Source organism: Agelaius tricolor, unplaced genomic scaffold (assembly GCF_023055355.1).
Source record: "Agelaius tricolor isolate 1412-34295 unplaced genomic scaffold, bAgeTri1.0.p SCAF_19, whole genome shotgun sequence".
Taxonomy (NCBI): Eukaryota; Metazoa; Chordata; class Aves; order Passeriformes; family Icteridae; genus Agelaius; species Agelaius tricolor.
This window is the reverse complement of record NW_027269279.1, coordinates 3,031,251-3,047,108: the sequence shown is the minus strand read 5'-3', so window position 1 is coordinate 3,047,108 and position 15,858 is coordinate 3,031,251. Positions and strand designations below refer to the sequence as shown.

General features: G+C 54.3%; 1 protein-coding gene across 3 annotated transcripts in view; it reads right to left on the bottom strand.

The window, feature by feature from the left end:
- Window positions 1–591: 591 nt before the first annotated feature.
- Window positions 592–15,858, bottom strand: part of LOC139598013 (ATP-sensitive inward rectifier potassium channel 12) — a 58,732-nt gene continuing 43,465 nt past the window's right edge. For all 3 annotated transcript variants that reach the window (XM_071443873.1, XM_071443872.1, XM_071443874.1), the window contains exon 2: window positions 592–6,855. In XM_071443873.1, coding sequence (XP_071299974.1) covers window positions 5,408–6,697 — 1,290 coding nt within the window. In that variant the 5' untranslated portion in view covers window positions 6,698–6,855 and the 3' untranslated portion in view covers window positions 592–5,407. The remainder of the gene's footprint in view (window positions 6,856–15,858) is intronic.

Below are 15,858 nucleotides of genomic sequence, written 5' to 3'. Positions count from 1 at the left end.
TCACACTGTCTCCGCTTTCCTCCAGCCGTGACCATTAAAGACATTCAAACTGTCACTTGGACGTGGTCTGATGTCCCCTGAGGTCCCCACAGGAGGCAGTGCCTGTAGGAAACACATCCTCCAGGGCCCAAGGGGACCAAGGTCGCTCTGGGAAGATTTGTTGGGTCGGTTTTGGATGGCTGGGCTCGTTCTGCCTGACACATTTTCCCATCTCCGGGCTCCCTGCATGGCTGCACTCTGTTCCTGTGGGCAGAGCCACTGGAGCGAGTGCTACCCAGGGAGGGGCTGTGTTTGGGGGGCCTCTGCAGGGCCCCCCCCCGATTCTGAGCATTCCTGCAGCAGGGAGGAAAATGATCCTCCCAAGAAAAATTCAAATGGGTGTTTTCTGCTCCTGCCTAGAGGCAGCAGGATGGATATTTGCTTAAAGGCTCTTAAAAATAATCTCTCTTTGTCGTGCTGGCCCCAGTCTTGCTCAAAGTTTGCTCCACATATCCTGTGTGTGTGACAACTGACAGACTTGGAAACACGTTGGAAGTTGGCTACAGGCAGACACTTCACTATGATCTTTAAAATATACAGCATGACGCGAGATATTTTAAATAGATCAAAATACATTTATTACATATTTATATTATTTTCTCTAGTCTATTTATATCTTTTGGAGACTCTTATATATAATATATATAATATATTTAAAATAACATAAAATTGGCCAGTTTTGTCATCTGAAATACATTTTACAAATATATATATACATTGTCACATATATCTCAAATATATGTGCAATGAGACAGAGAAACACCGGAGGTGGAAAAGGTACAGATCCTTCATTGCATCCCTCAGCTTCTCTACCACCACTGCCCCAGCGAACAGACTCAGCATTTCATCCCTGGGAAACCAGTGCTCCCAGTCGCCAACCTGCCCTGTGAACTGGTGCCAGGCCTCTGTCCCCAAACCCACGTGGGGCCGAGCCTGGGGGAGCACTGGGTGTGTTTGGGGGGAGATGGAGGGGACAAGGTGCCCTGGGATGGGCAGCAGGACAGATGTGCACAGCTGGTGGGCGAGGGGATGGGTGGCATCGGGTTGGGCGCTGCCCCACGTCCTGTCCCCGCTCCTGGATCCTGCCTTGTGCCAACCCCCCCGTGGCAGCATTCCTGAATCGGGGGGTGGGAGAGCAGGATGTGGCCGGAGTGCTGGACACAGCCACAGCTGCCACACGCTCGTTTCTGTGTGCAGTAAATGAGAGGGGACACACACACACACACACACACACAGAGGGGACTCTTTTGGTTGTCAGCACGAGAGGAAAGGGAAGAGCAGGAGGGTTTAAAAATAAACGTATTTGTTCTGCCTTATTAAAGATAGAAAAGGTGGCTCTGAAATCATCTCCTACAAAAGGTTTGAAGGTCAAGCAGGCACCGAATCGCGAAAGGTTGAGCGCTAAGTGATTGTCCCAGCCCTAAAAGACAAAGTGCACTAAATTCGGTGATGAGAAGCTAAGGCTCGTCCCGATGGCCCCCGGCCCCCCCCAGGGCACAGGATGCTCTTCCCAGAGGTGGATTTGGGGTGTGGGGACGCTGCTGCTTGCTGCCCTCACTGGGGAGCTGTTCAGGGTGAGGCCAAACGGGAGCAGGGCAGGTCCAGCCCCGACCCCCGGCTTGGGGAGCTGCTGCTGCTGATCCCCCGAGCCCCAGCCTGGGGCAATCCCTGCGGGATGCTGGCCAAGGGGTCAGCGGCTCCCTCCTCCCCAAGGATCAAGTGTGACACCGGAGTGAACTCCGGGGCTGGAGCTGGCTGGCTGAAGGAAATGGCCGGCGGCTGTTTTTGGTGGGGGGCACATTTCACCTTGCTCCTCTCCCAGCCCCTTCCCACAGGGATTCCACTCCACAAAAACCCACACCCCCAAAGCATCCCTGTGCCTTCCCAGCCCTCTAAGGAAATCAAGGGCTGAACTTGGGCTTTTCCCACCTTTTTTTTGTTTTCTTTTTAATTTTTTACTCCTTTCTTTCACAATTGATGGGATTTAAGCTATGGCTGGGCAGCCTTCCCAATGCTCCCTGGTGGAAGGAAAAAAGACCAGGAGCTCTGAGCTCTCACAGGTAGGCAAAAATAATATTTATACACTATGTACCGGTGTGGTCCATGGTCAGGACAAGGACTATACAGTAGATATAGGACATCTCAGCAGAGCTAGACCCTCACTAGCAGGGCTTGGGGCAGGGCGTGTGTGAACAGGGGCAGGGAAGGTCCAAAATCCCCTCACTGTGCCAGCCACAGGTGTTCCCTGTCCCAGTTCACATCCTCCTACACAGCAGTTTAAAAATACATCTGTATATATTATTCTATTCTCCCAGGTAACACTGTACAATCATAGAAGTTTCTTTAAAAGCAATAATTTACTTAAAGACATCTCTATTTCTCTTTTGTTTTTATACAAATATTTACTGTGATATATATATATATTTATAAAGAAGTTAACCCTCTGAGAACTCTACAGCAGCAAGATGTGCACCTTTTATTTTTTTAATAATTATTATTTATTCAAAAGAACCTAAAACCACTTAAAAGCATTTGTTTTAAAAAAATAAATAAGTAGTGCTCACACAAAATCTCTCTGCCCCCCCCTGCCCCATCCATCCTTCCCACCCCCCAGATGCTGTGGTGCAAAAAGCAGGGGGTAGAAGCATCCCCCCAGGAGCAAAGGGATTGGAGATGGGATGGCATCCACCTTCACTGCCTTAGAAACATAAATGTCATGGCTGGAGCTCAATGGCACCTCCCTACGTGTCCCCACTTGTGGGGACAACACATTTGGGGCACTCAAATGTGCTGAAAGAGCTGCCTCCCAGTGCTGCCCCTGGAGAAGGTTTTCTCCCAGTGGTTTTTAGAGGAAGCCAAGACCAGAGCAGCAGTGTGGGGTGATGGTGACAGACACTGGTGGGAAGAAGCTCTGCAGGGATGATGTCCTGGTCCCCACCGCGGTGCTCGGTGGCACAGGGACACTGGGGGTAGCCCAGAGCCCTTGGCAAGGAAAAGATGGGGATGGGGACACAGGACAAATCCTGCTTCTGCCACCCATGTTTGGACACACCACAGCAAGTCCTGACCCCAAGACACAGCTTCCCTGGTGTGGGCTGTGGGGGAAAAGCACCGGGAGCCCATCCCAGCCAAAGTGCTGTGGAGGACCCCACTGCTGAGCCCTCTCCCCAAGGGCTCCATGCCCAGGGTCAGATGAGGGATGCCCACAGGTACAAAGCCTTTCCCATGGCCACAGGGAGCAGGGAGCCAGAGTTTGGCTCCCAGAGCACCAACGAGCAGCATAGCCAGATGAAGGGACCCACAAACTGCACCTGCCTGACTCCTTCCCTCTGTGGGAGCAGGGCAGGAGCAGAGGGAAGCACCCTTCCCATGCATGGGGTGCTCTGCCCTGTGCCAGAGCCAAAGCTGAAGCAGGTTGTCACCAAGGCCAGCCTGAAAGGCGGTGGATGATGGGATGAGGGTGCTGCAGAGCAAGAGGGGGGATGCAGGATGGGGGCTGTGGAGAAGGGCTGGGACACGGGATGAGTTCGCATCTCTAAGGCACAATCCACCTTGAGGCTGGGACACAAGGATGGGCTGAAGCACAAAATGGGGTGATTTTCTTGACTGGCATCTGTTGTTTTGGGGAGAACATCTGCCTCTGAAGCAGGACTCTCTGGTGGATTGGGAATTCATAAAGCCCAGCCTGGCACGGACACAGCTCCAGGACTGGAAGTGCAGCCCAACAAGATGACTTTCCCATTGATTTCCATGTTTGAAAATATTCTTCAAGGAAGAAAAATACCTAATTGGTCAGAAAAGTGGGGAAATACCCAATTTTGAGAGCTCTCCACTCTCATTTTTGTGCTTTTCACTGTTATGTCCCTGTTATGGTGAACGTTATGAATTCCCCATCAGAGATGTTGGGGGAGACCCAACACTTCAGCAGCTGAAGTTCCAGACCCCATTTCCACCCCAAAATCCAACATTTCCAGAAATTGGCTAATTACCATGTTTACAATGCTTTTTTCTCTCACAGCCCTGCTTATCCTTATTACCTCCTTTGTCAATAATTCCACTACTTTCTTCCACTGCCACGAACCTACAGTCACTTACACCTGCATATGAAGCCATGCCAGTGGTAAAAAACCACCCCAAAATTGGATGCAATCTTAACTTTTAGCTCTTGCATTTACCCAACAAGTCACCCCCCTCAAAGGACCCCGGTGGCTTCTTCGTTCCCTTGTTCATTTTTAAAAAATACTGAATGACTTCTTTCAGATTTAATATTATTATTATTATTGATGTTATAATTATAATAATAATTATTATTATTATTTTGGTAAACAGTCTCCCAAACGGTGCGGTGAAAATATTAAAAACCCTCTCACCTCCCTCCCCCGTTTTTTCCCAAATTAAAAAGAAGTACATTAATGTTGCATGTTATTTCAAGTGTTGTTCTTGTGCAACTGAACCAGACCGCCTGCTGAAGGAGCAATTGTTTTGTTGTTGCTGCTCAGTTAAAAAATAAAAGGAAATGAAATGAAAAGAAGAAAAGAAAAGAAAAAAGGAAAGGAAAGGAAAGGAAAGGAAAGGAAAGGAAAGGAAAGGAAAGGAAAGGAAAGGAAAGGAAAGGAAAGGAAAGGAAAGGAAAGGAAAGGAAAGGAAAGGAAAGGAAAGGAAAGGAAAGGAAAGGAAAGGAAAGGAAAGGAAAGGAAAGGAAAGGAAAGGAAAGGAAAGGAAAGGAAAGGAAAGGAAAGGAAAGGAAAGGAAAGGAAAGGAAAGGAAAAAAGAAAAGAAAAGGAAAGAAAAGAAAAGGAAAAGAAAAGAAAAGAAAAGAAAAGAAAAGAAAAGAAAAGAAAAGAAAAGAAAAGAAAAGAAAAGAAAAGAAAAGAAAAGAAAAAAGAAAAGAAAAGAAAAGAAAAGAGTAAGATTTGTTTCCTGATATTTCCTCTTTTTGGATCTCGCAGTGCTCGGCTCCAGGAAAACGCTGGCGTTTTCCCCACGGGGAGAGCAAAGCCCCACGGGGCCGTGCGTGGTGAGCACCTGCCCACGCCCCACGGACCCTCCTCTCCTCATCCTTCCTTCTGTCCATCCATCCATCTGTCCATCCATCCATCCATCCATCCATCCATCCATCCATCCATCCCCCAGAGCCGTGGGCCCTGCCGCGGGCGCTGGGCGCGGGGGACGCGCCGTGGCCTGCCACCGTCCCCTCTGCAGACCGCTCAGTGGTTATTGCGATGAAACTGAAAACTATGAACGATACTAATTTCTCAAGCATTCCTATGGCACTTGCATTGTTCTGCATAATTTGAGCGGGTTGTAGGGGAAGAGATTAGAGGAGGAAAAAAAATACCCTTGGAAAAGTCAACGGAAGGACCAAGAGTCAAATTTCTGACTCCCTCCTGTACGACCGCTGATCCAACGCTATTGTGGCTTGAAGCCTGTCGAACTCGTGCCTGTTGTCCGGGCTGAGGTCCTCCAGACCCCGACTGTCATCGTCTTCCTCTTCCTCGTCGCGGCTCATGAAGGCCAGCTCGTTCTCGTAGCAGAAGGAGTTGGTGCTGGGCAGCAGGAATTTGTTCTCCACCAAGTCCTTGGCGCTGCAACGGGGCGTGGACGGGACCTCGTAGGTTTTGTGGAAGTGGGAATAGTCTACTTTGTACTGGTTTTTCTCCTCAAACAAGACGGGCTCGAAGCGGTGGCCCCACAGTATCTCACTGGCCAGGTAGGAGCTCCGAGCTTGCGTCGTCATGGCTGTGGCCTCTACCATGCCCTCCAGGATGACGACGATCTCAAAGTCATCTGTCTCCAAGTCCTGGCGGCTGATCCCGAACAAGGGGCTGTCTTCGTTGATCTCGTGGAGAATGGTAATGGGAGACACCAAGAAAATACGGTCCAAGCCTTTATCAAACCCCACGTCAATGTCTATTTGGTCGAGCGGGATGTACTCCCCTTCCTCTGTGATCCTGGGTTTAATTAGCTGAGCTCGTACGTGGGCTTCTACTATGTGGCTTTTCCGTAGGTTCCCAACTCTCCACATCAGGCAGAGTTTTCCATCTCTCATCGCCACTACTGCGTTATGGCTGAAAAGTAATGTCTGGGCCCGTTTTTTGGGCCTGGCCATTTTTGCCATTATTGCACCAATCATGAAAGAGTCGATTATGCAGCCCACGATGGACTGAACCACCACCATGAAGACGGCGAGCGGACACTCCTCGGTCACGCAGCGGAAGCCGTACCCAATCGTTGTTTGGGTCTCGATGGAGAACAGAAAAGCAGCCACAAAGCCATTGACCTGCAGAACGCAAGGCTTGAAAGTATCATCTCCACCCGGGTTTTCTAGGTCTCCATGAATGAGTGCAATTAGCCAGAAAATCAGCCCAAACAATAACCAGGACACCAGAAATGCCAGGGAAAAGAGCAAGAGCATATACCTCCAGCGGATGTCAACGCACGTGGTGAACATGTCTGCAATGTACCTCTGCGGCTTGTCATCCATGTTGGTGAACTCCACGTTGCACTGACCATTCTTCTTTACAAACCTGTTCCTGCATTTCCTTCTGGTGTGGATTTTCCCATTGCCAAAGCCGTTGATACCTGGCATGGTGGTCAACCTCAGCCCGTCTTCCTCGGAGGACACGATGCTGTAAGGGTTGACTCTGCCCGTTGTCATCCCTGAGCCAAGCCCACAGTGAAGGTGAAGGGTCTTGCGACTCCCAGTGTCCCCCTGACCCACCCCTGCCCACCCCCCAAATTCTACTGCGGTGGAAGAGAAGTCCCAAACTTCCACGTCTTGGCTGCCACGTCACCACGTGGATCCTGTGAGAGGCTCTGCAATGAGAAAACAGAGACAGGGCCGTTACCACTCATGGCACAGGGACCCGAGGGGCTGCTTGGCCAATGGTTCTGATGAGTGACAACCTTCTACACTGCTCTAATTCTCCCTTCCTTGGCTGGGCTGCTCTCAAAAAACACACCGAGGAAAGGAGAAGGTGTTAGAGTTTCTTCTTTCATGATACGAAGTGAGTGAACAAATCCTACTGCATTTGTGGGACACTCAACAACTCCAGCAGATGAAAAACCTGGAGAGTTTCTCCACTTCACTTTTCCCACGAGCTCTGCCACCAGAGAGGAAAGCAGAGAGGCTGAGCTGTTCTCCATGGGACACAGATACCAATAAAGGTACTCCTGGAAGCAGCTCCATCAGTTCACATTGCCCGTGCCAGATGGATCAGTGCCCAGCCCAGCGCCGACCTCAGAGCACCAGCTCTTCTGGGCTCGAGGGAAAGCACAGGGAGATGTGGATTTAACCTCTGTCCCCCTGCCCGGGGATGGGAGAGGACAGAGCCAACAAGCATCTGGTTGGAGAAGGCCCCGGGAAGGTACTTGCTCAGGGCAGATCTCCTGAGGAGCAACTTTCCCAACGTATCCATTGGGACATGGAGCCATCCACGGTCACAGATGGGTTTAGCTGGCCAAGTCTCATGAAGGAACAACTGCCACTGGGGAATGGGGAGCTGTTTTGGTCCCTTCTGGAAGGCTCAGCTGCAGGGTCAAGGACCTACACTCAGCTTTGCTTGGGAGAGAGGTGACATGGACATGGGAGAGGCGGCCCAAGCCCGGTGGGCTCCCTGGTGGAGATGAGCATGAGGTGGGGGTACCCACTCTGCCAGGCTGCTGAACCCCCCCAGCCCCTTGTGGGGCTGCATCAGGGAGTGGACAGGACTGTGAAGAAGCCATGTGGCACATCCCAAGCCCCTCAAAGAGATGGCACCACGGGAACTCTCCACACATGACCCCCTGGCACAGGCCACCCTATTATTTAGCGCCATAGGACGCACCACTGAGGCTGGAACTGCCTTGTTGGCGATGAGACCTGCACCAGGGTGAGGGGGGAGTGGGTGCAGAGCCCCCTGTGAGAGCCCAGCTGTGCCTGGAGCACAGAGAAGCCGCCGGGCTGGACAGGCTGTGCCGGATCTGCCGGCCCGATCGATGCGCTCGATTCCTGCAATCAGCTCCAGTGCCCGGGGACACGCTGGGACAAACACACCCTTTCCATTACACCGTGTCCAGGGCCAGCCAGTGCCAGGGAGCACTGCCAGGCACAGCCTGCCTGGGGCTGCATCATGGCAATGATACCCTGCACTGCCTTTTACTGAAATGCTCCCCAAATCCAGCCTGAGAATCAAGAAACCCTCCAGAAGCACTGCACCACAAGCAGGAGCACTAAAGCCTGCCCAAACCTCCCAGATGCTGGACACAGAACCAGGTGGGCCACCACCTCATACCAAACAACACATTTTGTCCTGCTGCAATCAAAATACAACCATTTTTAACCCCAAAGTTGATTTTTTGAGAGCCACAGTGGTTTGTTGGCGTCTCAGCAGACCAAGGGATTGCTCACACATTGAATGAGAGCCTCTCCCTCCTTGGAGCCACAGGGGAGAGTAAAATATGCACAAACAGTTAATATTAATAGTAAATATTTACAATATTATAGTCCCTGGAATTGAAACAGGCCCAAAGTGGCCTTGTAGAGCTGATCTGTCAGGCCAGCTGCCCAGCACCAGCCTGGTCTCCCACCCCGAGTCTTCCTCCTGTCCATCCTGGCTGCATCCATTAATGTTTCTCCTCTTTTTTTAAAATGAGATCTGAGCATTTTGGACCAGAAAAGGCAGCTCTTCTATCACCCCTCTGGCTCGCCCCAGGACAATACACCAAATGCTTTTGCCACAAGAGGAATTTAGAGTTGGGTTTTTTTAATTAATTCTAGATGCATTTGAGAAGTGAACAAAATGCAATGAGCCCCCAGTGACCTGTGAGAGGATTAGCTGGGGTCTGGATTAACTGTGCTGGCAGGGGAGCTGTGCCCGGGTGACTGCAGGGGCAGCAGAGCTGCCCTCACCTGTGGTGGAGTTTCCAGAGTTTCCAGGGACCCTCAGGCTCCTCGTCCCCATCCCTGTTCCCCCCTGCCTGCACCCCCTTCCCCATCCCTCCCTTCCTTCCTTCCTTCCTTCCTTCCTTCCTTCCTTCCTTCCTTCCTTCCTTCCTTCCTTCCTTCCTTCCTTCCTTCCTTCCTTCCTCCCTCCCTCCCTCCCTCCCTCCCTCCCTCCCTCCCTCCCTCCCTCCCTCCCTCTCTTTTTTCCCTTTTCCCCTTCTTTCCCTTTTTCCCTTCTTTCCCTTCTTCTCTTTTTCCCTTTTCCCCTTTTTCCCTTTCTCTCCCTTTTCCATTTTCCCCTTTTCCTTTTTCCCTTTCCCTATCACAGAGTTTCAGGGATCCCTCTGCTGCGGGGTGATGCCAGGACAGACCCCAGGAGCCGACTCTGGTTTGGGTACGGGGACATTCTTGTGACACAGCCCCTTTCCCATCTGGGACCCCACATTCCCGAGCCCTTCCCGGAGCTCCTGGGGGTTCAGACCCTCCCCGTCCCGGGCCGGCAGCGGCAGCCTGGGGAGACAAATAAAGCAGCTAAATAAAGGCAGCAAAGTGGATGTGCCGGAGCAGGCGGCCGCCCGCGGCTCGTCCTTTATTTAGCACAGTTTTGTTTGGAAATACACTTTCTCGACTTCGCTGAAAGCTGAATTTCTGGTTTGGTTTAAATTTGAAGGCTGGAGCCCCACGCTGCCGCTGCGGGAGGCTCGGGCTGGGAGAGGGCTCATGCAAACACACGGGAAGCCGTGGCTGGACGGGCTCTGACAGGGCACCAGCGGGGACAACATCCCCGTGGCCACCCAGCATCTCCTTGGCTCCGGAGCGCATCCTCCAGCACCACCCTGGCACCTCCCCACAGCCAGAACTGCCCCAGGGAGCTGCCAGAGGTGATCTCGGAGCTACATCCCCCTTCCTTTCTGCTTCCCAGGAGTCCCACAAACCTGCCTACCACAATTTTCCCGCACAGGAACAAAAATCAAAGCTTCCCTGCCGATGCCGTTAATCCCAGCCCGGCTCCAGCGCAGGCAAACCCCGCTGGGTGCGGGGCGGGAGCGGGGCCATCCCCCGCTGTCGGTGCCACGCGTCCCGGGCAGAGCTAACAGCGTTAACGTGTGGGAAACAAACCAGGCTCATAATTCGAGTTTCGGGAACTCGCGGGCCCGGCTCCCCGCGGCTCGGAAGGCAGGAGTGCCCCAGCTAATGAGCTGACAAGAGAGGAACAACTCCTGCCACGAAACTGCAGCGACCCGGCTCCCAGCGCGGAGCGGATCCCCGCCGAGAACCCGAGTGTCTCCAGCAATCTGCCAACTGCACACTTAATTTTATTTATTTTACTTTTTGTCTTAAAAGGGGATGTTAAATGTTACAACAATATTCGGGACAGCCAGCACTGCTGGGAAAATGCGCTGGGTGCCGGGGAAGTCATTCGTTAGAGCCGGCTGAATGTGTCAATGCCATTTATCATCACACCTTTCCTCTGGAGAGGACGCGTTTCGGCTGGCACCCGCCTCTCGCACCCTCCCAGCGTGGATTTTCTGTCCCATGGGAGTGTGGCACAGCTCAGGCGGGGCTCGGAGGAGCTGAGTTTGGGGACGCTGAGTTTGCAGGTCCCCCGCTGGAGGGGCAGAGAGGGGAGCGGCGGGGAGGGGATGGCGTGAGCGGGTCACGCTGGGCGCTGCTGCCTGCCCCGAGGCGGAGATAGCGCTGCCCTGCTCCGGCAGATAACGCCGCTATCTCCCGCGGCGATGCCCTTCATGGCCCGGCAGCAGCACAGCAATGTCAGCGGCGAGGAGGGAGCTGTGTGTGCGGCCGAGAGAGCCCAAATATCCCCTGCTCACCCCGTCCCGACAAAGCCACCCCTCACCGGGCACCCACAAACGGAGGGGAGCCAGCTCAGGGGCTGGAGGCCCCCCCAGGCATGCCAGGGCAGCAGCAATGCCTGAATAACTCCCTCCTACAATGCCCTGTCTTTGAGCACTGCCAAAAAATGAAGGGTCAGCACAAGGCAGGCCAGGTCAGGACATATAAAGAATAAATGAGGATAAATGGCTCCCTGTTTCCACTCCACTGCTGGGGAGGACAGGAAAAAGGTTCCCACCACAATGCATCCCTAATGAGAAAAAACTGCTCCATTTTGGCAAGGACATGGGAGGAAAACAGCCACGGGCACACACCCCTCCCCACAACACCCATGCACTCCCTATTTCCAACAAGCAGTTGAGAAATCGCTGTCTGCAAGCCTTGGTGGCACATACAGAAGGGAAACTGAGGCACGTGGGACAAGGAAGGCCCTTGGTGGCAGGACCAGGGTGCCTGGAGAGATGCTGGCTCATCCCTGTCCCCCTGAGCCACGTGTGGATGCCACGGGTACGGGAGCAGGAAAAAGGGCCACGTGCAGCATTCGTCACCACTGGGGCCAGGTGGCCTCTGTGGGGTGATGGGCTTGTGCTTAAGCACCCTAAAACTCCTGCTAGATGTGCCCTGGATCAGAGAGATCCTGGGAAAGAGCCTTTCACAGGCTGTACTGAGCGTTCATTTGGCCCCAAACTCCATGGAGCACCCCAGTCCAGCTGTGTCTGTTCCAGCTCAGCTCCCATCCCTGCTCCAGCTCCCATCCCTGCTCCAGCTCCCATCCCTGCTCCAGCTCCCATCCCTGCACTGACAGGGCCCCAGGGCTCTAAAGCCACCCCTGCTGCCTCTCACTGCTCCTGCTGCAGGACAGTGCCAGGGGGATCTGGGAATGCCACAGCACCCACAGTCACCCCAACCCCCAGCCAGTCCTGCTGCCCCCCAGCTCTTGAAACCCCATCTCGTTCTCCTGGAAAACTCAGGCTGTTTTTCCATCCCCTCACATCCACACACCTGAACAGGGGGACATGGCTGGGGGGAAGGATGAGGGCAAGGGGGTCACAGGCCTTGGCAGGGACCACCTGCACCAGGGGCTGCCAAAGGATGCCCCAAAACCCAGCCAGCCTGCCCTGTCCACTTGCCACCCACCCAAACCTCTGGGGTACCCCCTTTCCCCTCTCCACAGCCCCCTGCAGGCCCCCACAGCCTCCCCAGCTGCCCTGGCTCAGAGTGGGTGTAAATATCCCAGGAAATCAGCCTGGGAAGGGGCAGAGCCCCAGCTCCTCCCCAGGCAGGGGGGCTCAGCCCGGTCCCAGGGGGGTCAGCCCTTACCTGGTGTGTGCCCGGGGGGACCCCGGTGCTCCCCGGCCATGGCTGCAGGGCACAGGGTGCCCCAGGCCCTGCTGCAGCCCGGGCAGCAGACAGAGAGTTTTAATTGAATTTCTAGATTATCCTGGGGGAGAAATTGTAATCTCCTTAAATCCAACCTCTGGTCGAGTCCCATAACCTACTGTCCTGCGCCTGGGAAGGGATTTAGTGAGGGGGAGGGGAGGTTTCCCAGCCTGCTGATGCTCCAGACCCTGCACCCAGCAGGATCTGACCCACAGGACGTCAGAGATCCGCTCCCAGCAGCCCCAGGGCCCTGCAAATTGAAGTTCTGCAGCAGTAATGCCCTGTCCCCATGTCCTGCCATGGTGACAGTGTCCCAGCAGCCTCAGGAGCTGGTGGGGTTGGGGCTCTGGTGATGGAGATGGCTGGGCCTGGGTCAGCAGGGTCTTTGGAGGGTGAAGAGGAGCCCCCCTGGGTGGGACTCCTTGCTGGGGGATGTCCAGGGTTTAGAACTAAAATACTACCCAGCCCAGCCATGCCCAAGGTGCCAGAGGGTTGTACAAGTCCCCAGGCAAATCCTGTTCCCTGCCCAGGCTGTGGTGGTGGCCTCCCTCCCAAAAAGCCATCCCTGGATCTTGGATGTGCTGGTGACCTTGGGGTCTCTCCATCACATGGCCCTGGTCCCTCCTGCATGCTCCCAAATCCGGATACGTGCTGGGCTCCAGCTCCATTCCCAAAGCTGCCAGGACTGGGGCTGAGGCAGATGATGGCAGGGCTGGAATCAGTCGGCCACGCTCCTTCCTGCCATAGCAGGGGTCTCTGCAGGGACACAGATTTCCATTGGGAATGGCAGGTTCCTATCCAGCACATGCCAAGAGGCTCAGGGGAGAGGCAACAGCCCTGCCCCAGCCCTGGCCCTGACCAAGGGGGGAGCATCCAGCTGCTAAAAACCACCGTGGGAAGAAAGGGAAAAGCCAGGCAGAAAGGGCAAATGTCTCCAAGTGGATTTTGTCACCAACCAGACAGAAATGAGCTGAGGGATGCAGTGCTGAGGGCTTCCTATCCTGAAGGTAACACCTGTGGTTGGAGGCATCCCTGGGATATCACAGGCACGGATTATTTCGAGAGCCCTCTCACACCTCAGGGTCAGAGGCAGGAGATGATGGATCTGGATCCATTCATCCTCGTCCAGCAAGACTAACCCTGTACCTCCTGCTTGCCCAGCTCCAGTGGAGGCCTCTTTCCCAAATCCCATCACTCCCAAGGCAGGTTTCAGTTGTTCTCACCTAACACAACCCCCCCACTCCAGGGAAATCGCCGGTGTGGGCAGAGCCCGTGCCCAGGAAATGTTTATCCTGAAGGCACAAACACGGGCAGCTTGGGAGCCACGGAGCTGCCAGCCAGAGCCAGGGGCTGTGGGGAGAGCGATGGCAGCTCCCCACGGTGCCATTCCAGCTGGGAATCTGCTTGGAAAGGAGCGGCATGACCACGAGGACCAGCTCAGGGCACACACATCGCTTCGGGCCAGGAGAGGTGGGATGAAAGCAAGGCTGAGCCATCAGCTGCTCATCAGCACCCTCCACCCTTTTTCGGACCTTAAACCCACTATCGTTCCTGCTCCATCAAAACATTAACAACTGTTCAACTTGGCGAGAAATCCAGCCCGTGTCCCACTGTCCCAGGCAGTTTTCCTGGCTCCATGGCAGTGCCAGGGTAAAGCTGTCATTTCTGAAGTGCCGTGTTTCCAGCTCTGTTTGCCACTGCCTGGGTTACGGCGCCAGCAGAGCCCTAAACGTGACTGGTACCCCCAGGAGGAAGGAAGCGGGGAGGAAGAACATGCCCGGCTCGGGGAGAGCCGCCCTCCAGGCTCTACTTACCCCGCGGTGGCAGCGAGAGCCGCGGATGCTGAGCCCGGAGCCGGCGGCCGAGGGAGCGGCGGGGACTTTGCCGATGTCCTGCCTAATTGCTGCCGAGCTCAGATTACAGCCTCGCTTCTTCCCTACATGTACAGGCGATGGCACCTCGGCCGCGGCCCCGGGGAGCCACCGCCAGCGAGGGGGATGTGCACCTTCAGTGGCATTGCCAAGGGGCAGGGGGGGCAATCGCCGTGCGACAATGGCTGGGAGCCCACGATGCCTCAGCGCTCCAAGGGGCGGTGGAAGAGAAGCAGCCCGGAGGGGATTTCAGAGATTTTTGGGAAGTGAAGGACCAGCCAGAAGGATGAGACGCATTCCAAACTGGTGGATCAGACAGTGGTGTCGGGCAGTCGGTGTTCCAAGGCGAGACCACTTTGTTCTTGCTGTTTAATGATGGCCGTGACACAAACCCCATCTTCTCGGGAGAGGATGAAAAATCACCCTCCTTTTCTGCTGGGGATGTCCAGCTCCCCTGGCACACTCGTGATGCTGTCCAGCATCTTCAAGACAAAAAAGGCCCTTGCACTGTTTTTGCAGCTATTAGTTTTCCTCCAGCACATGGCTCTACCCGCAGCAGTTCATGAGTTTCAGTGTCTTCAAAATCCTGTAAGGGCTCCCTTTAAAGCTCTCATTCCTCAGGCAAAGCCTGGTGGGAGGAAATCGTCTTCCCAGGGGGTAACAGGTTTCTGTCCCAATGTTTCTGCCTTTTCAACGCTTCTTTGCTGTCACTGGAGAGCTGGACAACCCCAAACTTCAGACATGACCCCAAACCCAAGTAGCTGAAGGGCAGCAAAGGCAGGGCAGGGTATTTTGGGGACCATCTTTATCTGCTGCATGAAGATTTAGCACAGGCATTGCGTAACGCTGGGGGGGTCACTGCTCCCGTCCCCTCTCGCTGTCAGAGATCAGAGACTCAATTAATCCTCCCTCATTCCCTGCCCATGGGGACCAGCCATGGGTGCCCTCTCAGCCTGGCCCTGGCAGCAAGAAGTCAAATCTCTGCCCGACGTCAGCATCCGCTGATGTTGGTAGCCCAGAGCCTGGGGGTGATGTGATGTGATGTGATGTGCTGTGGGACACTCCACTGCCACCATCCCAATGGTGGCACCCATTGCCACCACCCAGGGCTCACATTGTTCCTCCCAGGCCACCCACCTTGCTTGGAAAGCCCTGTTCAAATTGAGGTGGCCATGAAGGAACCAGATGGACATCCCTAAAATGATTCATTATTTCTGGGCCCCAGCCTCGGGTTCTGTAGTTAAGGGGCTCAGCAGACACAGACCCTGTGGCAGAGATCTGGGCATTTAAGGCACTTAAAAGGTCATTTTTTAAACCATCAAGGTTTGGTGCACATCTGCCTGTGTTCCCCCTCTGCTCCTATGCACAGAGCAGGTCACTGGTGGGTGGCTCGCTCAGGCACACACTGCAGATCACAACAGCAATGAAGGGATCCCTATTTTTTTTTGGCCAGCCCTAAAATAACAACCCCCACGTGTGTCCTTGTGCAACCCTACAATGAACAAGGCGAGTGCAAAGCCCGGCGTTGGCGAGCCCGGGCACTGCTGTGTGCACACATGGGCTGACAAGGAGAAGGGCACCAGCAGGCAAACCCAAAATGCTGTCACAGGAAGATTTGGGGAGGTAACAGTGGTGTCATGCTGCTGCCACCCAGAATAGACTGCAGAACCCCTGGGGTCCTGGTCCTGCCCACCAGCATCCCTTGGGCAGTGAAAACAGGCATCACACAGCATCCTGGCATGGCTGGGAGGCCGTGCTGGCAATGGGAGGGCACAGAGCAAAAGGACCCCG